The sequence below is a fragment of the Haliotis rubra genome, unplaced genomic scaffold, assembly GCF_003918875.1.
Source record: "Haliotis rubra isolate DU_JTF1 unplaced genomic scaffold, ASM391887v1 Scf866, whole genome shotgun sequence".
NCBI lineage: Eukaryota > Metazoa > Mollusca > Gastropoda > Lepetellida > Haliotidae > Haliotis > Haliotis rubra.
Window position 1 is genome coordinate 176,483 of NW_025767597.1, and position 26,033 is coordinate 202,515.

The 26,033-nt window shown below is 39.5% G+C and overlaps 2 protein-coding genes across 3 annotated transcripts; both read right to left on the reverse strand.

Moving 5' to 3' along the window:
* Window positions 1-1,707: 1,707 nt before the first annotated feature.
* LOC124263031 (heparanase-like) lies at window positions 1,708-8,397 on the reverse strand. Its single transcript, XM_046697650.1, has 7 exons — window positions 8,289-8,397; window positions 5,708-5,758; window positions 4,777-4,977; window positions 4,364-4,478; window positions 3,231-3,346; window positions 2,265-2,405; window positions 1,708-1,938 (listed from the first exon to the last, which is right to left on the reverse strand). Exons 3-7 carry the CDS (start codon window positions 4,920-4,922, stop codon window positions 1,779-1,781), a joined length of 678 nt encoding a protein of 225 aa, XP_046553606.1. The 5' UTR covers window positions 4,923-4,977; window positions 5,708-5,758; window positions 8,289-8,397; the 3' UTR covers window positions 1,708-1,778.
* A 5,025-nt stretch (window positions 8,398-13,422) lies between these two features.
* On the reverse strand, window positions 13,423-16,580 carry LOC124263033 (hyaluronoglucuronidase-like). 2 transcript variants are annotated; one of them, XM_046697653.1, is made up of 4 exons: window positions 16,389-16,580; window positions 14,349-14,464; window positions 13,980-14,120; window positions 13,423-13,589 (listed from the first exon to the last, which is right to left on the reverse strand). In XM_046697653.1, exons 1-4 carry the CDS (start codon window positions 16,470-16,472, stop codon window positions 13,499-13,501), a joined length of 432 nt encoding a protein of 143 aa, XP_046553609.1. In that variant the 5' UTR covers window positions 16,473-16,580; the 3' UTR covers window positions 13,423-13,498. The 2 variants fall into 2 exon arrangements, with proteins under 2 accessions (XP_046553609.1, XP_046553608.1); XM_046697652.1 differs by having other exon boundaries at window positions 13,423-13,658; window positions 16,389-16,576.
* Window positions 16,581-26,033: the final 9,453 nt, after the last annotated feature.

The window sequence follows — 26,033 nt, forward strand, 5'->3', positions numbered from 1 at the left end:
ATTACCAATGTGGATATAACCTATGAGTTACTATTACATGGCAATGCAGATCTGACTGTTCACATAAATCAAAACATATTTAAAATTGTCCAAACATATATTTGTCATTCAAAACGATTTTCTTAATTGTTGCAATTGTTCCTCTTTTTCCCATATTTCTGCTCTGTTCTTCTCTGTCCATCTTGTAGAATGAATGTAAATAATACTATGTAAATACTACGGAGAGGGTGTTCTAAGTTGTATAACTTGTACCCAATCCTTTTCTCATGAATAAAATATGTTTAAAACAAAACAAACAAACAAAAATAGTGTCACGCCTATATGAACCTTAATATACCTAACACAAACAAATAAACCCATGTACTAGGCTAATTGTAGAAGTTTAACAGGCTTGACACTGTACAACGAAATTACCTGGACAAGTGTAGCGAAGACAAAGCAGTGTCCTCAAAATTGAAATGACTAAGGTTTCCATGTATGGCAATACGACCACTGATGCATCATTGTAGATACATCATTCGCAAACACACACACACACACACACACACACACACACACATATATATGTACAGCACACCTAATGGTCAGTATTGAAATGTAACAGTCAGTATAAACAGCACTTAGTCAATGCCACGACTTGTCATAATGTTTCTTGTGAAATCTATAATGAGGCTCTTAACTACTCTGCCCGGTCCGGGTTCCTGTGATTCCCAAGCAAGCTGTGACAGTCAGAGATGAACGTATGAATCGTGCGGTATATCGGTATATATTGTTCACTGGATCACATTGAACCCAACTGCTTTTATCGTTGTTTGTTGTATCAATCACTGGATGATGTGTTCAAAGCTGCTCTATTTACAGGTAGTCGGTATATTGGCGGAGTGCTTTTGAGTGCTGTGTTACACAAACGAAACACTAAAAGTTACACACATATTCTCCAATATTCGACTCCTTTGCATCGTCGTAGATGCAACTGTATATACTGTCTCTTATTGAATACAGCTAGTAACAATCATCATCATTACTTACGAGTAGATGCATCATTACAGTATCGCCTTCTGATAATTATAGTATATTTTCATAATGGGAAGTATAAAAGTACACGTCGAATGGTTAAATGGCACTTTCCTCAACACAATGTATCAATGATTTATCCATGACTATTTTCTCTTCCATTAAAAAAAAACAGTTTAACTTTAATGTGGGATCACAATTCTAAATACTATCGCATTCTCTGGAAACAATGAGTGTGACTCAATGATAATGTTAAAGAGAAGTCGGTATGGTTATGCGCAGACAGGGTTATATGTCATTAAAATTCTTTTCACAGCCACAAACAAGAGAATATTTTTCCACATTGTATCTATCTGGGGAACCGAACCCAGTCCTTCAGACTGACGAACGGTTGTTTATTCCAGTAGGCTGCCCCTTATTCCTCGACAGCAGTTTCAAGTACTAGTGGTTATTAGTTTATACCCCCAAGGAACTACATATTGGTTCACATCTAAGTCATCCACCATTCCGAACAATTCTTGTCCACGGCATACTTTATTCATGTGAATGTAACACAAAATTATCATGTTAATAGTGACATCGTTTCAGAAAAAAAGAACCTTTCATTTTGCCATTTTGATTCTGATTGGAAACTGTGTGCATGCAAGGATTCAGCTTGACTACTATCAGAGAAACACATGACTGAATTAAGAATAAATATTCAGATTTATTTTCATAGCAAGTGCAGATTGTACAGATTCTTCTGAATCATTCTCTGAACATCATCACTGGCTACTGCAGGCAGCCACACCAGCCTCAGGGAAGACGAGGAACCCGAATGACTTCCCGGGGAAGGTAACCGTGTTTCTTTCCGTCCTGTAAGGTTTCAGCTCCGGCAGCGTATTATTGACAAGCTTTATCGGGTTGTTGTTCAAGGCCACGGTCCTGAAATGGTGAAGATGGAACAAGTGCTTTGCATGTTACTTATATTATTTTGTATACTCCCACACGATATCTGCACGTATAAATAATAGTGTTGGTTTGGCCGGCCACTCACATAACGTGGTTTTCTGTGGTTTTCTAGAAGAAACTTAGTTTAATTTACCACCTGTAACATCAATCTAAACTCTCGATTTGTAAATTCCCTGTTGCTGAGTCGATAGATTGATGTGAACCAGAAAGGCATCTATAGGTTGACAAATGGAATTATTTGCCAGTGTGTCTATTGAATGGTGTAAACTAGAAAACGTTTAGATTGAAGGAGGACTTACTTGCTGGTGAGTCCATCGACTGGCGTCAGCCAGAACACATCTACAGGTTGGTCGGGAAATTGTGGAAACGTAATAGAGGTAGTGTTATCCGTGGGCAGCAGGAAGTACATCGTCACACTTCCGGGCGCGTAGCCATAGGAACTAAAACACAACACTAAATTTTAGAGGACCGTTTCCTTAGCATGAACATGAATCTGAACTTATTATATTTTACTCCATATTCTGTATTGATTATGTTTGATTTTCAGTGGCGCACGGAAGAAGACCTACGTACTTTATTATTTGATTAAAATGTGAACAAACGGTTGGCAAAAGTGTCTGGGCATCCAATCCTGTTCCCGGGCAGGTCATATCAGAAAACATCAATATATAGTACATGCTATGTACATCAACCTCATCTATTGTACAGACATTCATCTGGCGTCCAATCTGGTTATTCTCTAATTCATTATTTGTACGTATCTAACTGGCTTCAAATCAACTTACTTACTCTCAAATCAACTTACTTACTCTCTTACACAAGATCCGTACATCAGCCTATGAACCCATATATACTGTATCTACTGTATACACAACTCATCCCCAATCTATTGCAATAGCAGCTCACGTATATATTCCCTCACATTGTTTCTCATGTATCACTTGCTTGACAATGACATTAGAATCTATGTCGACACGTCGCCTTTCACAGAATAAAGAAGTTGTATATCCATGGAATTGTCATCATTGTTCATGACATATCTCAGTGAACTAGAAGGTTATCATAGGTCCATAATATTCAACGACTATATCAATCCCTGTGAACTTATTCAACATACCAACTGCCAGGACAAGTCCCTTCATACTTTCGTGATACCTAACCTCACATCGCATCCGTTCATTCAACAGATTTTTCTTACTCTGAATTTACGTCTTAGCAGGCTAATGCTTTAAAATATCTGGCTGCATTTTGTGTTTTGAAATTACATGGATGGCTTTGTGCAGTGGGCGTAGGCTCTGATGGTGCTGTTGTCCACGCTTGCCTCCACTGAAAGCACGGAACCTCCGACCAGTCTCTTATACAGGACAGTTAACCAGTAGTCCTGCAGAGGAACGCATGAACAAAACAAACTCATTAGCTTACATCAATATAAATAAAATATAGGAATGATTGACTCCTCTACAACCATATTTTGTTGAGTTAAATGTTCAGTGATATTTATTGCTTTAAGAATTTTATCTGTGAAATGTTTGAGAAAAGAAATAATGAATTAGACTAACTATTTGTCATTGTAACGTCTATTCAATATTTCAATGAACTCAGTGCGGTAAGTATCCATTCTGTTACGCAACATCATCTGCAGTCGTCTTTGGCAACGAAAACATAAATATGTTTCATCGTTATCACAGAAACTGCTTTTCCAAATGAAGTGTAACTGAATATAAACTTCTACTAGGACAAACGTCAATATGATCAAGAATGTGTAACATCAGTGAAAGTGAGTGATTATGCCTCATTAGAAATCTTGCTCCACTTCATTTATATTTAATCAAATTCATTGCATGATGGGTAATTTTCTCATTCCTTGATAAAAATGCACAGCATTCATCCAACTTTGGCTTTTTTCACCGCCTGCTTTAATAATCACAGTCGTGATTAATACAACATCATCCCAACTGACTCGTACATAAAATATCAAACATAATTAGGTTGAGATTAACCATGCTTGAATTTTCAATGAAACACTCACACCACTGGGCTTAAAGGCAACATTGCGGTACAGTCTATATAATAATAGAGGGTCACTGAAACTCAGGGATTTATTGTTGTAGGTGCTACATGTGTCTACCATTCCCAGTGATTCGTTATCCTAGCAGGAAGATGCCACCATGCCCATCCCTACACGCACCAGCCACATCGCCTGAGAAAGGTTTGATTTACAGGGCTGGATTTTTTTGTAAGCTAAAACACTATCCTTGAAAACATTTGATCCAGCAGCAAGGAACGCTTAAAACCAGAGAAGCGTGCGCCGTGTACATGCACACTATATACATATATATGAACATACTTCCAGTTTCATTCATACGGGCAGTGGGTCAATGGTCGTCTCTATACTTACAGGCAATGGATCAAAGGTATCAGTGTCAATCAGTGGATAGTTGTCAACGTAGAAATCCTGTCTGAGAACTGCTTTCAAGCCCATCCTGGCAGCAATACCAAGCTTGTCCAGCCACCTGGACAGCGTACACTTTCAAAAGGTGGTGTAGAAGTTGCAATAGAATGTACGTGTGCTGTGACTTCAGCCCATTTCTACATTTAAGGTCACAACATACGTGTCTGTTGTTTTACTAAACGATTTACGAATGAAGGCAAATGTTATCTTGGGCTACTTATTTTGTAAATGTCACTTGAAAAAGCATTATCATGAACTACCATCAGTCATCATTATGCGAGTACAGTTGACTAAAGAACAATTAGTTGACTAAAGTACAATGTGTATGTGTGAATTTTTGTGCTGATTTTTTTACGCACAGAAACCCAGCGACATATCTATCGGAGACTCCCGGAGCTCCGCCGTGATAACAGGAGGACGTCTCTCCCAGCCAGACTGGAGTCAGTGGGTTGGTGCGTCTTGACACATCCAGCGCTGTCTGTATGGCACTGACTAGTGTGTCCATCAACTTGGAATCTGTGAAATTGGGGAGTTGTGCGGTATCGCCGTTGGTGTAGTAACTGTCGATAGATTGGTAGATTGCAATTGTTGAGTCTCCGATAGCAATTAATCGATGGAAGAAACGAAAAACTATCGACGCATCGATAGTATGTGTGACTATTGATAGTTTAGTAGTTGACTTCCGTTGGTACATGCGCAGCGCAAAATACAGGGTGTTTGGGTGCAGACTTAGTAGCTTCAATGAGATTGTTTTAACTGTTTACCTGACCTGGGTTTCAAGTTTCTTGCCAGTTATTAAATATTTCATATAAACTATACATTCATTTGGAAAACGACTTCAAATAGTTTTGCAGTAGTTGCTCTATAGACTATCGCTATCGCAATAGTATGTTGCAATAGACTATCGCTTTCGCAATAAATGTAGCTGTTTCCCCCTCAATAGTCACCCTTAGTATTTTTCATATTTCTTGTCAAGTTGGAAGTATAGCTAACAAGTAAAACGTGATAATTTACTCAGTAGCATGCCTTTTTTATACCAGCAGCCACGCCTATCATGATGAACTTCCACGACAGATGATAAAAGACTGTATATCAGAAAGTCAGTTCAAGTCATTTTCATGTAATAAATGTGGACATATTATATATGAACTGAATGATCTTTCACTAAGCCAAGGATGTATTGATGGAACTGTGTCAAAGAATGTTAGATATAAGATTAGAATATTAAACCGTGCACGAAATGGTATTTGAGCATTGTAGAACATAAATATCAAAATCATTTGCACCTACTGGTGAAAAGTAATTCTGTCAACGGCCCTGTCTCCTCCTGCTCCGAAGAAACTGAAAAAACAAAAATGAATGATCATGGAAGTTTGCGTGGTTTAATATGTGTTCCTTGGTCGATAGCCGAGCATCATCTTCATAAATGATAGCCACGCATATCAATGCCACACTTGAGGCCACTGTGGCCAAGATTCCAACAGAGGCAGGATACCCTACGTGAAAATAATATAGCTGATCGCGATGTAATAGAACGCGACAAATCATGCTAGATTAGACCCTAGATGGTTGAGAAGATGTCTGGTTACACTTGACCAAAGCTCTATTGTATTGTAGCTTCCAAACCACTGATAAGATTACATGGTAATACATTCCTTACAACGAAAGGGTTCTGTTATTGAGAAGAAGATACCTTTCATGCCTGGGTATTAGCTTTGCGACCATGTGCACGACATGCGTATTTCTGAATTGTGTCATCGACTGAGCAGGATACCGAGTGTCATCACTGGTTTTGGTGATTCATAAACGCATGTATATTGTATTGTTTACGGTTGGACATGCTTACACCCACATGTGGCGCATTTGTTTGATAGTCAAGACTTGTTAGTTTCGCATTTGTTTGATAGTCAAGACTTGGTAGTTTCGCATTTGTTTGATAGTCCAGACTTGGTAGTTTCGCATTTGTTTGATAGTCAAGACTTGGTAGTTTCGCATTTGTTTGATAGTCAAGACTTGGTAGTTTCGCATTTGTTTGATAGTCAACACTTGGTAGTTTCGCATTTGTTTGATAGTCAAGACTTGGTAGTTTCGCATTTGTTTGATAGTCAAGACTTAGTAGTTTATGCCAACGATCACTTTTATGTGAGCTGGGTCTATGTTTCTGTTGTTGGACTGAAGTCCCAGAATTGTATCAATGCCGAGTCAAGTACAAAGGAAATGGGCGGTCCACTACATTCAAAGCTGACGTCCACTGTGTTGTCAATCAAACAGTTTTCCTCCTTGTAAGCCCCCGAATCCTTGTGTTCCTGCACGGTGGTCGTAATTATAATTAACAACAGGAAGGTCTGCGCCATCGACCACTGTCATTACAGTTCTGCCGTGTTGCGCCGGGTTGTATACTTCCTTCTCCAGGCAAATTGTGGGAGTGGCTGGTGCCACCGACACTGTAGATATCTTCATAGTTCAAGTGGTCCGTTCATAAAGTGTTCACTGTTATTTTGCCCCTTTTACCTGGGAATTCTGTTTCTGAGGAACGGCAAGATTACATATGCATTTGTACTGACGTTTGCCATGTAGTAAACGTGGTGAGCAGTGAGAAAGCACCATGTGGAATGCTGGTCTACCTCACTGATGACATCTAGGAAATATGTTTGGGAAAAACGCTTAGAAAATAAAGAAGCATCCCCATGGTAACCAGTTGTGCTCCCCTTCTTTCACATTAGTTTCTTTCAATGCATATGAATCGGAATTTCTGTCGATCTGGGTGCAATCAAAACAAAGTAGCATAATTTGGTCGTCCGAAAAACATTAATTAACCAATCCAATCTGAGTTGTTGACATACTTAAATGAGTAAAATGAGATGATTGTTTCATACTGAGATCTTTGCATAGAGAATCAGACAGATTATCAACTCTCCTAAAGGTCGTGTGACAAGAGGGATGTCTTCAGCCTTCCGACAGTCAGATTTCAAGCCCCTCCTTTGGTGGTTATATTTCAGAACGTTTGAGGCAGAATCGAACATGGCCTGTTTGCCACTAGTGTCAGACGACGTTTGGATGACAAATGTTCATGGCATATACGGAGTCGCACAATCAACTTTGCTCATGAGCGAGGTTTTCTGTGAACATGTATTGCGGTCAGTGAACCCCCTACGTATCAGTTATCCTCGTTCGTATATTATTCTCATAAATGATGACAAAGCGTTCATCGTGATGTGTTGTGGGGAATAGGAGAGGTCCAACGTTATATGTATATTCACATTGCTCACACACAGAACACTCTGTAGAAGCGAGGAAAATATACAAACTATTTGTTGACTGGGTACAATTTATTTTATTATGTAAGCATATTTTTCCGGCTACCTGATCTTACTGTTGTCATGAAAATATTACATTCATTAAAAAACGACGACGCATTACGCACACTATAGTTTTGTCCCGATACGTCATGTGTGTATTTATCAGTCAGGTATCCTGACTGCATAGTAGACCGCGAGCAGGATTTTGCCGGTCGCTGGAAACGTCCAATAATTTGTTTGTACGAGCTGGACAGCCGCTCACCTGTAATTTTGGTTAACAGCTGGAATCTCACCTGTGTTTTGTGTGTACACGTCAGAAATTCCGTTGAACTTGTTATTGTTGTTTCGCCTGCCCAATGTTGACAATTCGATTTATGTGTTACCTTGACGTTCCAGTATATCTTACATAATGCCATTACGATAATTTGACTTATGATCCATGCCTGTACCAAATATTTGCCAACACGAACGCTCTTGGTCACTTATATTAAGGATGAAGCAAAGAAAGTACTCAGTATAATTTGGTTGGGCTCATATAAACTGTATGGCCACGGCTCTGGCGATGTACTCACTCAGCAAAGAACTGTGTACTTGATCCAGTTACAGAGGCCACGTCAGGTCCAATTACTGGTGTTGTCTCATACCCGGGTGTCGATCGGAGCAGCTTCTTGAAGTTGTCGAAGTCCATACCTATCTGTCTGCCACTCACAGTGATGTTATATTGCTCAGGGAATATGTCAGGTTCTGTAAAAAATAACACTTTTCTGAGAACATAAGAGGAATGTTATTTTCAAGTCATTCATAATAGTAGGACCTGTACCCTGATTTTGAAGAGAAGTGGCAAAATTCTCGAATTCAAAAGTTATGAGATTTGCACAATTTTGCACATTGTAATTTGGTATGTTAAAGTAGAATCATTTAACATGGTAACTTTCAGCCACATCTTTCCATGCATATGGTTATGTCAATACCATTTCCGAGTTCCAGGCCTGCCAGTTGGTACCCCTTCGCACTGTTGTATTGCAGCAGTTCTTTTGCGTTGGTAGGATCCCACTTCCCCCTCCTTCCTCTTCAGGGCGTTCAGACCAAATATTAACTTCCAGTCGACATCCTGGACAAATGTATTAAGAGCATCCCAGGAAGCTCCTGCAGACACAACAGACTTAACGATAGTGAGATCACAAATACCTAAAATGTTGGAATATTCGGAGCATCTGTTATCGTGAGCCCCCAAGAGGACTGCACTGGCCTCCTGGATATACATATATGTGCAATACCATAGCTCAACAAACTATTAATATAATAAGGAGATATACGCACCTGTAAAAGTATGATTGACATCTGTTGTGCCATGACCTGTAGGGTCAAAGGTCAGGTTGTCACCCCCCAGTTCCTCCAATCCTCAGATAGCATGGAGACAAACCTTTCGCCAGGGCCTGAACTTTCTGAGAGCTGGAGGTAAACAGCAGCGTGGCACTAGGAAAATCTTGGTACTGAGTTACCACCTTTTTACATAATGGCGTCGAGGCAGGAACAAAGAGTTCAAATAAATATCACACATATACAATGTATTAACGGATAAAACACCAAAACAGAAATGGCATAATGTATTTACATACATTCCGTTTCTGCGCTCAACGGTTTGGATACAATGTTCTTACAGACATCTGCTAAAACATTGGCGGATCCAGAGAGAGAGGAGGGTGGGGGTGGGGCGGTCACGGGGTTCGACCCTCCCCTTTTAAAAAATGACTTAAGACCACATGGAAGATTTTAGCGTTGGTGGAACCCCTCTCTCACACACACACACACACACACACACACACACACACACACACACACACACACACACACACACACACACACACACACACACACACACACACACACACACACACACACACACTTTCAAAATTCCTGGATCCGCCCATGTAATATGACCTAGTTTAGTTTCTTAGTGGTTAGCCTTATCAGGACCTTTGGTCTGTATTTTTCACTAATTTGCCTGAATGTAGATTTGAAATATGACGTGCCCCAAAGTTCAGATACAATAAACTATGTTTTTTATCAGAGGGACCACAAATTTGAGTTTGATATATCTGTCGTTCCTTATGTGTCGTTCTAAAGTTCTAAAATATTCAGCACCTAGTCGGGAAACAAGCAGTTCGTTGTGTTCGTTATTGTTCTTTATGAACGTAGCGTACTGCATGAGTGTGCCCCGAATACGATTTAATAACTTCAAATGGAAGGAATCTTCAATAACATGATAGCTGCTGACTTCTATGCCGATCACCTTGACATACTTACTTGAAGTCTAATCCTCCCCAGTTCGCTGAGGCAGGCAGGAGATGGGAGTCCAGAGTGACGCCAATGAATAAGTCATCAATAAATGAAACTACTTGTGTTGTTAAAACTGTGACGCTGACATTGACTCCTGCCGTTGCTGTGTGGGATATAAAAGTGGTGACCAGGAGAAGCGCTGGCAGTGTTCCCTTCATTGTCTCAGGCCTTTCTTATCGGAATGTTTGTCCCATGTAATCTGCATTTATATGTACAGTGGAAGCCGTTTAAACCAGTACCCGTCGCGACTGAAGAAATGATCTGGTTTAGACAGCCGAATTGTAGAGCTGACACGGTTACCTACGACTAGAACTGAACCAGTTTTGTCACTCTCATATTCACTTTTATTCACTTGTGACAAATTTGAAAAAATCCGACATTTTGGTTTGTTCCTTTACAGCTGATGATTCTCGATGTGGGACAGCAAGCGCGTCACGCAAGAAAACGAGAAGTGCTTCATTTCTTTGTATATTTTGAGGAAGCCTCTCATTGTCATGGAGGGCTGCTTCTCCGGAACCTCTGTCTCTTCGTCGGAGGAAGAATGCACGGTGTCTTCCTCCTTTGGAGTGCTCCTCCCACTCCTGCGCGTGTGGGATTTCTGTTGGGATGCCAAAGTCACTGGCCACGAAATCTGCTGTCGTCATATCAGGGGGAGAGAATGGAGAAGAGCCTAGCCCAGAATGTCGTCATCTTCGTCATCACTTTCCTCTCTGATAGGACAGGCATGAACACCACAGAACGCAGTATATAGACAGTGGTAGGTGCTCATGATTCCTTCACTGACATGTATAATGTTGTGTCGTCAAGCATGGAATACTGTAAGGGACATTCTCGCGATATCGCATTCTTGCGTTCTCGCGATTTCATGTTTTTATGGCCATTTTGACTTGTCGAGATACCAAAAACACGAGAATGCGAGATCGCGAGAAAGTGAGATTTTGGCCAAATCTCGAGATCTCGCATTCTCGCACTTTTGGCATTTTTAGCTTGTTTCCAAAGGTCGAGATCGCGAGAATGCGAGATCGCGAGAATGTCCCTTACAGTATTCCATAGTCAAGAGCATTTGTTGCTTATATATCATCTTTAATATATAATTTGTTGTGTCGTCATCAATACGGACATATATATATAGTCTTTATTCATGTGAATGTAGGCCATCGGCCCATTGTACAACGTTATACATTGGCAGCCTTCAAGCTGCAGCGACGACGATTGTTAGCATAGAAGATGAACATTGCAAGATTTCTTAAAACAAGAGGAGTAGCATTACACATCAGTCAATTAAATTTACACAAGGTTGGATGGGTGAAAACATGGACAGGGATAAAACATTTACGTAGATCATCATAGGCAGAACAAATCAGTAAAAAGTGGTACTCATTTTCTACATAGTTACAGGAACACATTTCAGTTGGTGTGATCTACACCTGAACCTCACCAAAGCAATAAGAAATTTCTTGATAGTTATGCAATGGAGATATGGCTCAACACCAAACATAAATTTAAACTGAGATACATGTAGGTAGCCTAGTGGCTAAAGCTCGTGTCGCCGAAAGCTCACTCACCATTAATACATGTTGTTTTGTATCGCCGTAGGTACATATTGTGTTGTTTCATTACTGATAACATACTATGGTGTGTCGGCATTGCTACACATGTCGTCCCGTAATCAATGCACACAACGTTTTGTCTGATAAATATTGTGCCTGTGCCGTTTAGGAAACGTAATGTGTCTGTTGACTTGTGTCAACAAGTCTGTTGTTGGCTGGGAGTTTCGGGCTTGAACGAGTCAATGTTCTTGTCTTAATAAGAAGGACTAACAGGATTTATCATAGTGAGATCACCAAATACTTGATCTTTAATCCTATCTCCCAAATACCCAACTGTATTGGCCTCCAGGATATGCGCATGTGGAATAGCTCGACAAACTATATTATGAGTAGATTTACGCGCCTGTAAATGTACGGTTGATGTCTACTGTACCTGTAGGGTCAAAGGTCAGAATATCACCCTCAGTTCCTCCAATCAAAATATGACGTGGCCCAGATCGCAAATACAATAAACTATGTTTTTTCCCAAAGGGGACAGATATTTTAGTTTGTTATATCTGTAGGTTTGTTTAATGCATGCCGTCCAGTTCTTTCCAGTGATGTGAGGTGGGGAGTAGACTGGAGTCCATTGTTACGCCAATAAATAAGTCAATAAATGAAACAGCATGAGTTGTTGAAACAGTGACGTTAGCATTGACTACTCCCGTTTATGACTGGGATATGGAGTAAGAGACCAAGAGGAGAGCTGACAGCATTCATTGTCTCAGGCATTTCTTATAGGAATGTATGTCACGCTTAATCTGCATTTCCCTGAGGTCGTCTTGCGTGTATATAGACTGGGCTGTGTCGTCTATGTTTCATTCATATATCACCATCACTGGTATGTTCAGTGTTGTGGCGCCAAAAGCAAGTTTTACTTGTGTATCATCTTTATTGTATATTTCATTGTGTCGTCATTAATACAAGTTGAGGGGTGGGTTAGCCAAAAGTGTTCGCTCGTCAGGCCGAAGGCTCACTCACCATCAATGCTGTTTTGTATTGTCATAGGTACGAGTTGTGTTGTTTCAATACTGACTCGTTGTTCATCTTTCATACATATTGTGTTGTTTCATCATATTATCATGACTGATAACATGTTATCATATACTAATATGTTATTACGTGTCGTCTGTGGTACATATTGCTTCGTTTCATCATGGATACATATTGTGTTGTCGTCATTGATAAATATCGTGCATACACTTTTTGGAAACATAATGTTTCCGTCTCGACAAGTATATTGTAGAAATTGATGTCGGACGAATTGGCAGTATTACATAATCGTTGTTGATACAGTTGCTTAGAAACGCCTGTATAGGTGCATTAGTAGGCACTTATATCTCATTCATTTCATGTGATAGGACTATGAGCTGCCTGCATTAACGAGTCAAAGTTAGTGTCTTAATAGCGGAGACTGTTGCTAGTTATATTTACACATGTTACACAATGGCATATGTAACCACACATACTTCGTGTATAACCGGTAGTGTAGATGAGGATCAGTGTTGTTATCTTCAGATAACTTAGGGTAAAGTTCCGGTAATGCCTTCAGGCCTTACTCTTAGTGCAATGGAGATAATAATATATATGTAAGATATTTCAGGACATGTGGATGAAGGTGCAGTTGGTTTTTAATCACGCGAGTCTATAGCCTGGTTAAAAAAAACCCAGTCTGATCGAGTCTGGTATGAGTCTCTTTGAAAACGTGTTGAAAGGAGCACTCTCACGTTAAACCTAATCATAATTGAATTCCATTAAAATAAGAGATGACTGAATCCAGAATACACATTCAGATTTATTTTCACAGCAAGTGCAGATTGTACAGATTTTCCTGAATCATTCTGTGAACATCCTCACTGGCTACTGCAGGCAGCCACGTCAGCCTCAGGGAAGACGAGGAACCCGAATGACTTCCCGGGGAAGGTAACAGTGTTTCCTTCCGTCCTGTAAGGTTTCAGCTCTGGCAGCGTATTATTGACAAGCTTTATCGGGTTGTTGTTCAGGGCCACGGTTCTGAGATGGTGAAGACTGATTATGAACTTTACATGATAATTGTATATTGTATGTTTCCTGAATGATATTTGCATGTAGAAGTAGTAAGTGTTGTAATGGTCACTCATATTACGTTTCAACTGATTTTCCGTGGTTTTCTAGAAGAAACTACTTCATTAAATGTATCACGTATGTGATCAATCTAAACTCTCGTAGTGGAAACTCACCGATAATTTGTCGACCTGTTGGTGTTAACCAGAGAGCGTCTGTAGGTTGACAGGAGGAACTATTGGCCAGTGTGATGTGAACCAGAAGACGACTTGTCTAGGGGATGACACTTACTTGCTTGTGAGTCCATCAACTGGCGTCAGCCAGAACACATCTACAGGTTGGTCGGGAAATTGTGGAAACGTAATAGAGGTAGTGTTATCCGTGGGCAGCAGGAAGTACATCGTCACACTACCGGGCATGTAGCCATAGGAACTAAAACACAACACTATGTATTAGAGTATACCTCGACTTTGCATGAACATGAATCAACACCCATTATATTTGCTCTTATACTTAGTATTGAGTATCATTCTAACTAATCTTAAAACGTGCATTACAATGAAGGAAAATATGAATACTTGACAGCTTTATATTTACACATATGTCTCAGTAGAATGTTCTAGATCGACAATTGGTTAAACCTGTGATTATTCAATTTACATGGATGGCTTTGTGCAGTGGGCGTAGGCTCTGATGGTGCTGTTGTTCACGCTCGCCTCCACTGAAAACACGGAACCCCCGACCAGTCTCTTATACAGGACAGTTAACCAGTAGTCCTGCAGATGAAGACGTGAATAAAACAAACTCAATATATTCTGTCATTACATACAAGTAAAGATAAACCATGTCTTGCCACGTTAAACGTTCACTTCAGCATGTTGCTCAAAATGTTGAATGTAGTGACATTTTCGTAAATGTGTCTTTGAAATGACCGATCAATGTTACAGCTCAGTCCGTGTGAGCATTTTGTTGTCTGTTGGACTCCATCTCCATCTCATATTGAGAAACGATTATCTTCCACCGTTATCATTATCCCCTGTACCTAATCGTAGTAGACATGTTCTTTGAATTTGTGGCTAGATTATCTAAAATTGCTAATATCTAAAGGGATGGTGTAAATCCAGCTAGGGTCCATGCAGGAAGCAAATGTACCGTAAGTCCCCATGGTCCCTAGTATGGTGATCTACCTTCAGTTGTTGGCAATCCATAACCTGGCTTTATATTGTATTGTTATCTAAAAATATCGTTTTATGATAACCTGCCAGATTTACTTTAATATCTGTGATACACTGGTAGTTTTACTGTTCTTCGTCAATAAGCTTTTAATTTCTACTTTTATTGTCTCTAATACAATAATTAATTGCTCACGTCACGATATGGCTGAACTATTGCCAAATTGACTTTAAATTTTAACTCACTTACTCTACTGTACTCCACTATTAACTGTGGTGAAACCACGTGTGATACGGTTTGAAAGTATGACAGTGTATATGACCAGGAATATATAAGGCGAGGTTAGTGAGTGATTCTTGCTTAACGCAGCATCAGCAATCTTGCACAATCACTACATGGTGGTTCATTGAGATACCTGTATATCAGTCAACATGCTTTCACTAGTGTTACTATCTGTTCTGTGTATCAAGCCAGTCAGGCTAAACCTTTGATCGTGATTCGCGCATAGCTACAAAAACGTTAATACTGGAGAATATCTGGCTTTGATTTTCAAACAGATACCATTTGGCGTGAAAGCCACATGGCGTAGGATTCTTCATCAGAGTTTTTAAAGATGACCGAACTTTTTTTTGTCTTGTCCAAATAATATAAAATCGCAAAACTCGTTACGGATTATATTTTCATGTTTCTGTTCATATTCTACAAAGTAAATAGGAGTTATGAAATCTCCCAGTCGTCCCAGTTAAATTCAATAAAGGTAGGGGAATGACAATTATAAAAAAAATCACGTGTTTCTAGATAATTCTCCTGGTCCCAAACTGACCAAACAAGAGAATCGTGTTCGATGTGGACCGATAATTTAACGCGATTTATGCCACTTTATCAAGTAACAATTGCAAACAGAGTGTTATACATATTCACTTGTAAATTAGAAACTATTATATCCTTCACAAGCCTAAAGGCACATAGCAGGATATGAACACACAGAAATGTATGGAAATGACATGATATGTCACAGAACTTATTTTGTTGGTAGGTTTGATGGTAAGTTTTCATACGCTTGCTTACTCAACTGCATTGCATACAAAATCAGTTACAGAGTTGAGACATCTTGAAAACTTCACCCCCAGATTGAAATTTCTTTCAGTGCTTAATATATTTCATGCGTGATATAGTTTACGCAGTTCCTTTTGCATAGGCAGCATAGTCAGTGAAGTTGCAACGGAACAGTGGTTTGACGTTATGACAATGAGCTACTGACAACACAGCAAATGCCCACAAAGACATCAAATATTTTAGCTGGAGTCAATGTTTAGGGGTAAAAACGACAAGTGGTTGTTAGATATTGATGCAACATATCTGTGGGCTTGGTGCGTCTTGATGCTTCCATATCCATTGCTGTATAACTAAAACATCAGCTCAAAATCAGTAAAGTCAGAGATTTGTATGATGACCGAAAATCCACAAAATGTCGTGTTGCAATAGAGTCCATAAAGAAAATAGGAAACAGGTATTCTCTATACATACAGGCAATGGATCAAAGGTGTCAGTGTCAATCAGTGCATAGCTTCCAGCGTAGAAATCCTGTCTGAGAACTGCTTTCAGCCCCATCGTAGCAGCAATACCAAGCTTGTCCAGCCACCTGGACTGTGCACACTTTCAAAAGGCGGTGTAGACATTCCATTTTCACATTCACAGGTCTATTCTGTTACTAGTACTTTGCAAAAGGGCTTACATTTAAAGTCAAATCTTATCATTGATTCCTAAATATCATTTCGGAAAGAATTATTACGAACGGACGTCGTTCATTATTATGCGAGTATAGGTGATTAAGGTAAGACGTGGACATTGTTTAATATATGCTGATGTCTTACGTACAGAAACCCAGCGACGTATCTGACGGAGATTGCCGGGGCTCCGCCATCATAACAAGAGGACGTCTCTCCCAGCCAGACTGCGGTAAGTGGGTTGGTGCGTCTTGACACATGCAGCCCTGTCTCTATAACACTGACCAGGTAGTCCATCAACTTGGAATCGGTAAAATCAGAGAGCTGTGCAGTATGCCCATTGGTGTAGTATCCGTTCGAAACAAGGCTAGACTTGATAACAATGTTTCATCCACCTTTTCTGGTTGTAAATATCACAAACTCATAAAACATGTAATACATTGAGTGAGTGCTAGCACAACTAATTATAACATTATTTAGCCTCATATTATTCCATCATTTAACACATGTGATGATGAAATTCAAAGATTGATGAAATAGGTTTTATATTTCACGTGTGAAGGAGCAGATGTGAATTCTCATAGATTAAAATGGGGTGATGTTTCGGGTATTACATGCCAAAGTGTATTCAAAAGAAATAGATCAAAATCTTTCAGGGACCACAAATATATTCCAACCATTACTTAAAATGAAATATCAAAACAGGTTTAGTAGGCTGTAAAGAATTGAGCAGTTTAGAACATATCATAGATACCAAAATCAACCTACTGGTGGAAAGTTATCCTGTCTACTGCTTTGTCCCCGCCTCCTGTGAAGAAACTGGAAACAAGGTGGAGTTAAATTGTGAGTTTGAGGTGCGGTAATGGCTCATTTGGTCATAACGACTGCTCATTTAGATAACTGCAAGCCATAAATCGAACACCACATTCTTAAGATCAAACTCCACATTCTTAAGATCAAACACCAACTGACGAATCCGTACGGGACTGTTTACAAATGTATGCTGAGGTTAGCTCTTGTGTCGAACTCCACATTCTTAAGATCAAACACCAACTGACGAATCCGTACGGGACTGTTAACAAATGTATGCTGAGGTTAGCTCTTGTGTCAAACTCCACATTCTTAAGATCAAACACCAACTGACGAATCCGTACTGGACTGTTAACAAATGTATGCTGAGGTTAGCTCTTGTGTCAAACTCCACATTCTTAAGATCAAACACCAATTGACGAATCCGGACGGGACTGTTTACAAATGTATGCTGAGGTTAGCTCTTGTGTCAAACTCCCCATTGTTATGTCCATCATCAAGTGACGAATATGTAGTTACAAATGTAACAAAGGTGACAACTAGCTTACAAATGTAAGTTGAGGTTAACTCTTGCGTCAATGATTTTCAATGGTGATTTGACTGATGCTCCACGCATGTCCAATGTGCGTTGGTACGTTCATGGACTCAACTGCCAGATGAGAGCACTCACTCAGCCAAAAACTGTGTTCTATATCCCGTTACAGACGCCATATCAGGTCCAATTACTGGTGTTGCCGCATATCCTGGTGTCGTTCTGAGCAACTTCTTGAAGTTGTAGAAGTCCATACCCAACTGACTGCCATTCACAGTGATGTTATATTGCCCTTGGAATATGTCAGGTTCTGTGACAATTAACACTTTTTAGAATATATTGTTCTAGACATTACATGAAATGATATTCTTAAATTATTTTGCCCCCAATTTTCATTGGGTTTATCGCTCATAACAGTGGTGGAAATTTCCTGTCAAATTATAGTTCCGTTACTTTCATTTTACTGAACGTTTTAGTCGTTATACTAATTGTCAGGGAAAAATATGCATGTAGTTCTTTTAGAAACACAGTGAATACAGTGTGTGTGTGAGCTGCAAACAGGCATGAGTGGCTATTTAATTCTTGGGTGTTGTATCGACATTGTAATGTCATAGTGTGGACCTTGTAATGTCTTAGTGTGAACCTTTAATGTCATGGTGGGAACCTTTAATGTCATGGTGTGGACCCTGTAATGTCATGGTGTGAACTTTTGATGTCATGGTGTGGACCTTGTAATGTCATGGTGTGGACCTTGTAATGTCATGGTGTGGACCTTGTAATGTCATGGTGGGAACCTTTAATGTCAAGGTGTGGACCTTGTAATGTCATGGTGTGGATCTTGTAATGTCATGGTGTCGACCTTGTAATGTTTTGTTTCCTTGACGCGAATGTCTTCTTAATCGACTCAGAGTTTGAAGATGACTGTTCAAATTTGTTAGATTATCACAGGTGGTGAATATTTTGGGCATCGTCACATTCTAAATGCATCCACAGCATTAATTGTTGGATGTTGTATCGTCATTGTGTCGACCTTGTTATGTCATGGTGTCGACCTTGTAATGTCATAGTGTGAACCTTTAATGTCATGGTGTCGACCTTGTAATGTAATGGAGTGGACCTTGTAATGTCATGGTGTGGACCTTGTAATGTCATGGTGTGGACCTTGTAATGTCATAGTGTGAAACTTTTATGTCATGGTGTCGACATGGTTATGTCTTGTTTTCTTGACATGAATTTCTTCTTTATCGACTCAAGCTTTGAAGATGACCTATCAGATTTGTTAGATTATCACAGGTGGTGAATATTACACATAAGTCATTGTGATTCATGATAAAATTGAGTTCAAGGTATTTAAACTAGTGCCAAAAAGAAAGTATACACTTTGTTCCCCAAACTTGAAAAGAAAAGAAAAGCATATATAAATGAACATCTGTTTAATTTCGATAGAGTATTCAGTTCTACAGCAAATGCACACAAGTTCATTTCACCGTTTGACTGACACTGACAGACACATGGTATCAGTCTGAGCTTTTACACAAGTCATCAAGGGTTTTTTTTCTACCAAATGTCATCAAATAGTCAATCGATAGTGAGTGTGACGACCATTGGCTTCAATAAACGCCAAAACACGTCTACGCATTGATGACGTCAGTCGACGAATGACGTTATACCTGATCCGTTGCCATTCCTGTAGGAGACATTGTTCCAGTTGTTGAGCGGTGGACCCGTGAAGGTCCGAGTTAGAATGAGCCTTTAGTAACCCATGCTTGTCGTAAGAGTCGACTAACGGGATCGGGTGGTCAGGCTCGCTGACTTGGTTGACACATGTAATCGGTTCCTAATTGCGCCGATCAATTATCATGCTGTTGATCACTGGATTGTCTCGATTATTTACAGACCGCAGCCATATAGTTGGACGATTGCTGAGTGCGGCGTAAAACTAAACTCACTCACTCACTGTTGTGCGGTGACAGGTGGCGCTGGTAGTCTTCTGATTTTTCGATCCAGATAGTCCCATAAGTGTTCTATCGGATTCATGTCGGGAGAACATGCTACCTACGGCAAAACAACGATGTTAGCGTTATGCAGAAAGTCAGTCTTGCTGTATGAGGCCTTGCGTTATCGTGTTGGTAGACAATGCCACGTGGTTGTTGCTTGATAAATGGCAACAAAACAGGTCGCAAAACTTCCTACCTGTATTTTCGCGCATTCAGGTTGACATGAATAATCACAAGTCTCGTTTTTAGATCGCCGCAGGTTCCCCCGACACCATCATGCTACCGACTCCAAACGGTCGGACTTGACCGACCGAATTCGGCACTGGACGTTCACCTACTCGTCCGTTATCAAGAGCCCTTTTGTCATTACTGTACAACAAAACCTACTCTCGTCGGTGAACATTACGAGTCGTCAATCACGCATCTGCCAACGTCGAACTCGCCTGGCCCATGCCAATCGACGACGTCGGTTTTGAAGAGTCAGATGCATTCCGCGGTAGGATCGACGTGCTTGAATACCATGTTCTCTAAGTCGCCGGTACACTGCATGTTAACTTATATGGTGTCCTAGTGCCGTCACTGCCGTTACAAAACGATTTCTCAAATGTGGCGATCATCACCGGGGCTTGTCACACATGGTCGACCACTCCTCGGCCTGTCTAACGTATTGCCTGTTTGTCTTAGTCGTTGCATCACTCTGATGACCACTGCTCGGGTGCACTTCACTTCATTTTTATTTTTGTCAATTTATATGTAATATTTAATTTTATAGTTCCTTTTGGGCATTAGTTTATTTTAAAACTGCAGGAATATTCCGCCATCGGACAATTATGAATTATGACGAAATTATAAAAAAATTGCATTTTAGGTTGTATAATCACTAAAAACAAAGTTTCTTTCAACTTTTACTTGATATCTGTAAATGAAAACACTGGGGACCTTCAATGCAATGCACCCTGATGAGGTGCGCTTGAGAATTATGTCTATAATCATACATTTTAATTATTCTTGCACAAATAAAGTATTTGTCAAGTAAATTACACAGAAGAAAATATTTATATGGGAAACTTAGACAATTAAGGTAGATAATTATGAAAATGTAACACTGATTTTGCTCAATGTTCCGAACCAGCCGCCATTTTGTTTTTTCCACAAATATCTAAATCTCCTCACACCGACTCAGGTGGAATATCTCCCAAACAACTACTCCATCCTTGCATAATGCTATCTCCCCAGCAACTCAGCAATAAATGTCAAAAAGTACTTGTGTTACGGTTAGTAAATTGCCGTGACAAAAGGTTTAAGAGTCCCCTTTGAACCAGCAAAACAGAACACAGAGAAGTCTAAAATATTCTATAAGATATTGAGCAAACAATGAATGACGATACATATATCTAGTACAATGCAATTGAGTCACAAATCTAAAATATTGGGTCACAAATATAAAATATTAACTCACCAGAGTCTTGACATTTACAGTGAGAGCAGATATACTGATTGAAGGTTGTTTATAATGACAGCAGGCAAGCAGGGTCAGTTTTGAATAAATTCGACGATTGCAGACAGATGTGTATAAATCCAGTCATGTGACACGTCAGTGCGCAACACAACAACCAGCCTTTATATAGCTCTTACACTGTTCTCGAGCATTCTAGCAAAGGTAGGCAGCATCATTATCCACTGAAAACTTTATAGAAATCCGTCGAAATCGGTGGAAAACTCCACTGCATGCTGAAAGCCGTAAATACACAGGATTGCCAAGGGAGGCAGCTCTGAAGCGCTATCAAAAAGGCGTACCGCTAAACATTCTATTCCCATTGAACATATATGATGCGAGATGCGATCCGAAACCCACACTCAAAACTTTGAATATTGTGACCCATAAAAACTATAATCTAATCAATGATATTACAAATTACAAAAAACTCATATCACTTGTAAGTATTTTTTTCAGGATAATTCTGAAAATGTGTGAGGAGGTTAATGGGTTAAAGGTTGCGAAACGTAAGCACCAAGGGTTGGAGCTGTTGGAGTATTGCTCGGCATGAGGAAAAAATGACTGTTGGAAAAGAGGTTTAGTCTTGTGGAGAGTATGTTTGTAACTCAGACACTAAATATGAAACACATGAGGTGGTTTTCCGTATCTCATGTTCAGGTAAATTAGTTAAGGGAATAAGCTTAAGTTATTCTTGATCATAAACCATTGTATTGCAACAAATTGACCAGCAAAGTATTAGTGAAGGACTACACAATAATTAACCACTGAATGACCCTTTGCTCGTCGCATTAATTTGACATGTTTCCAAATACTCCAAGCATTCAAATACACGTCCTCTCACTGATACAGTTTACCAGTTTTTCTGCTGGATCTGTTTTGTATAATTTTGTTGTTGTTGTTGCATTTACAGTAACGCAAACAAATACAATTCATAACTAACAAAAATGGGTACACTTACAGAGTACCGGATACCTACCAGCCATATTGTTTAGTGTCACGTCACCCTAACCCTAAACCTTACCCTAACCCTTACCCTAACCCTAAACCTTACCCTAAACCTTACCCAAACCCTAACCCTAACCCTAACCAAAAGTAAACTCGCATGCTTTCAAAGATGGCGGAAGGTATCCGGTATTCTGTAATCTTACCCAAAAATGTAAATGGCAACTTGACCAGGACTTATAGAACATGTCGACATGTGAATTTAGGGAGGCTGCATATATAGTTCATCTGTAATAGTCAGTTAGCTTCCTTTGAATTTCTAGCATTTTCTTTTGTCAAGATAAACTGTTTTGTTATAAGTGTGATGATATTTTGGGTTATGATTTCTTTCAGAATAGCCAAGGAAAACAATGTCTTTGAAAAATCTATCCGAGCTTCTGATAACAGCCACGTTTTCAAATTATTCCAAACGTAGCGTATATAATGGCATTCTCAGAACAAAGGGAACATATATTTCTCTTCAGTAGAACAATAGCTACATAAATCGCATATAACGTATCACATTTTTAATGGCGAGAATTTATAAGATATAATGTAAAATCTGATACTGGGACCACTGACACTTGGTGGAATCTGTGCATTGAGACACTAATACAATATAGCTTGTGCGTTCTCTATCGTTAATATCATGGAATAATACATGTTCCCATTTCGTGAAATTTTGAGTTTTACACTGACGCTTTTGTATCAATATTTTGTAGAAATACTGTGCACCTTTATGGGTTTTCAATAAATGAGAAATGCGAAAAGGTAGTATGGAGATTTGGATACAGGGGGATTGCTCATTTTGACTATATATTTTTTACTACAATATTGTTTAATAGATTGTATTTTGTCTAAATAATCTAAGTAGTTTATGACAATGGAGTTTCCCTACAAAAGTTTCTATAGGAATAAGATTTCCCTTTTCGTCAATAAAATCGTTTATGTATATCATGCCTATTTTGTACATTTTTTGTATAAAGATTGTTTTATATCCAACTTGTATATTATCATTAAACTGATCGATGCATAATATCAGCATCAGGTAAAGTAGTTTTGTTCAAACCTTCTATAAACAACCTCCACCAACCTTGTATTAGATCTTTATAAATCGGAGACATGCGTATTGTCGTTTACTCATGATTTCATACACACTATGCTTTTTGACACAAGGGGGATTAAGGTACGCCTTGGCACAGTTATTTTCTGAGAGTACATAATCTCTTTTATTTTGGAGCATCATTTTATTCCCCCCATCTGCTTTATCACAAATGATTTGAGATCGTTTCATTTAGACAGGTTTAGTACTTCATATAAAGTTAAACATTTCCTTTGAAATTTGTCATTAACAACGTCCGGTCGGTTTGGACGTACAGAAAACAGATGATTGAGTTTTGGAAGAATCAGTGATTTAAGAGTGGTGCTTTACCGATTGGAGTTAGGTTACGAGTTGAGCACATTGCCATTAATGTTTCATATTGTCTAAGTTTGCTTTCATAATTCATGTCGATCATTTCATTTAAATCCAAAGAAAATTTAATACCAAGCAGTTTTAAGGTTTCTTGTTTTAATAATCCATTTTTGACATAGTTTCATTTGTGATCGTTTCTTTGAATCTATCCATATAAGTTTTGTCTTTTCAGTGTTTAATTTTTAACGAGCCAAAAACAATTGAAATACTGCGTTGAGGCTTGTTTTAATGTATACGAGCATGAAGTTTACCCGTGTATCTTGTTATCATTGTAATGGTAGTATGATTTGAATTGTTCTTTCTACTAATTTATTCAGTAGGTGTTTTTTTTAGGCAAACCATGAATTAAAGTGATTGCCTGTAACCCCAAAATAATTCACGGCCAAGCAAACAAACATATGTCGAGGTGTATAACATCATGAAATCTTAAAGATGACAATATCATTTTCCCTTGTTTGCTCCCAGAAGCATGTCAATCAGTCGTCTTGGAACCAACGATCTCGACCTATATATAGATAGTTAAGATAAGAAATGAGTTTTTCTACGTTTATGTCAAGTTTATTGTCTATGCACGCCACACACAGCCAGTCGTAGAGAGTCCAAGAGGCACGACAGCCTCCTGTTTTGGTACATGCCTTTAGTCCGATTTGGTTCCTGATGTTGCTATGGATACCAACGTTCACCACATCACAGCAGCATCAGGTTCATGTAATGATATCTACTGAAAACGTTGTGCATCAGGTTGACGAGATGTTTGTTGGGGTAACCATCGACAGCTATATTCTATGGTTAGGGTTTGAACAAAACCATCTCAGATGAGGTATACCGCTAGTTTAGATTTTCACAAGCGTAGGATTTGTTTCCAGAATCAGTCTGTTAGATTGTTGTAAAGGTATCGTACAATCATGAAGTCGTAGTGGCCTGGGTCATAGATTTGAATCTACTGTGAATACACATATCATATGTGAGTGAGCGAGCTGGTTTAATGCCGCTTTCAACAATATTCCAGTGAATTCACAGCTTAATGTTGGAGGTTAACCCGAAATGATGCAGACCTTAACCACTGATGCTGACAACATATAGCAATAATGACGATGAATTGTGATCAGATCCCAATATCACACAGTCTAAGTAAACTTAGGCTCAGTATTGCACTACATTACTGAGTCCAACAAAGCCTAGTAGAAGGTCGCGTCAGCTAACCTTTTCTACTGACCAATCAAAACGCATCTTACCAAATCTCGAAAGTTAACATTCGAACATACCGTTTGAACTTTTACCTGGAAAACGTTTGTACTCGAACGATTCCGAATGCTATTTTCCGCTCGATCACTTCTGAGTGATAGACATGAAGGGCGCCATCTTTCACAACAGTGAGTAAACAGTCGCTGAAAATAGCTTTTTTGCCAATATTCCAGGATAGGCCTATTATCTTGCGGAAATATACGTTAATAATAAAATATCATCAGAAATCCCCCAGGCGTGTATACTGCAGGTCAGATATCTTTGTTTTATGTGGAGTTTTGTTTGTTGAGAGATCAGTGACAGCGACCGGGGAAGAGAAAATCCCCCAAACATTTTGTAAGTCCCACCGAACCCTAAAATGGTAGCCGTTGTCTGACTGGTTAAATCCGTTCGGCCGTCTTGCAGTTGGTTGGGCGGTCATAGGTCGCTCAAAGGTTGTCTGACGCGACCTTCTACTAGGGTTTTTTAGACTTAGTATAGCAGTGGAACGAATAATACTGGGCCCAAATTTACTTAGACCGTGGAAGTAGGCGACAGGCATGTTTTCACTCTTTACTCATCTCTTTTGTCTCAGGATCATACAAATAGACCCACGGCGTCTGAAGAAATCCTTTTCACCCTTCTCCAGAAGCTCCAATGCCTGTCGTGACATGTCCCGTCGAGTCTGTCTTTGAAGAGGCGTCAGTAAGCAAGGAACCCAGTGTACTGACACTTTGAACATGTGCAGTTGGTTATGAATGATGTTCCATGCACTGCCATAACTCCAGTCAGCCTCATGCATAGCCATTTGTATTGTTACATGGCGATCTTCCTGACTCAGCGCCTCGACTTTGTTCACGGTGTCCATGTCATCAGTCATTGAGGGGCGTCCACTTCTTGGCTCAGTGAGGGACATGTGACTGGTTTGG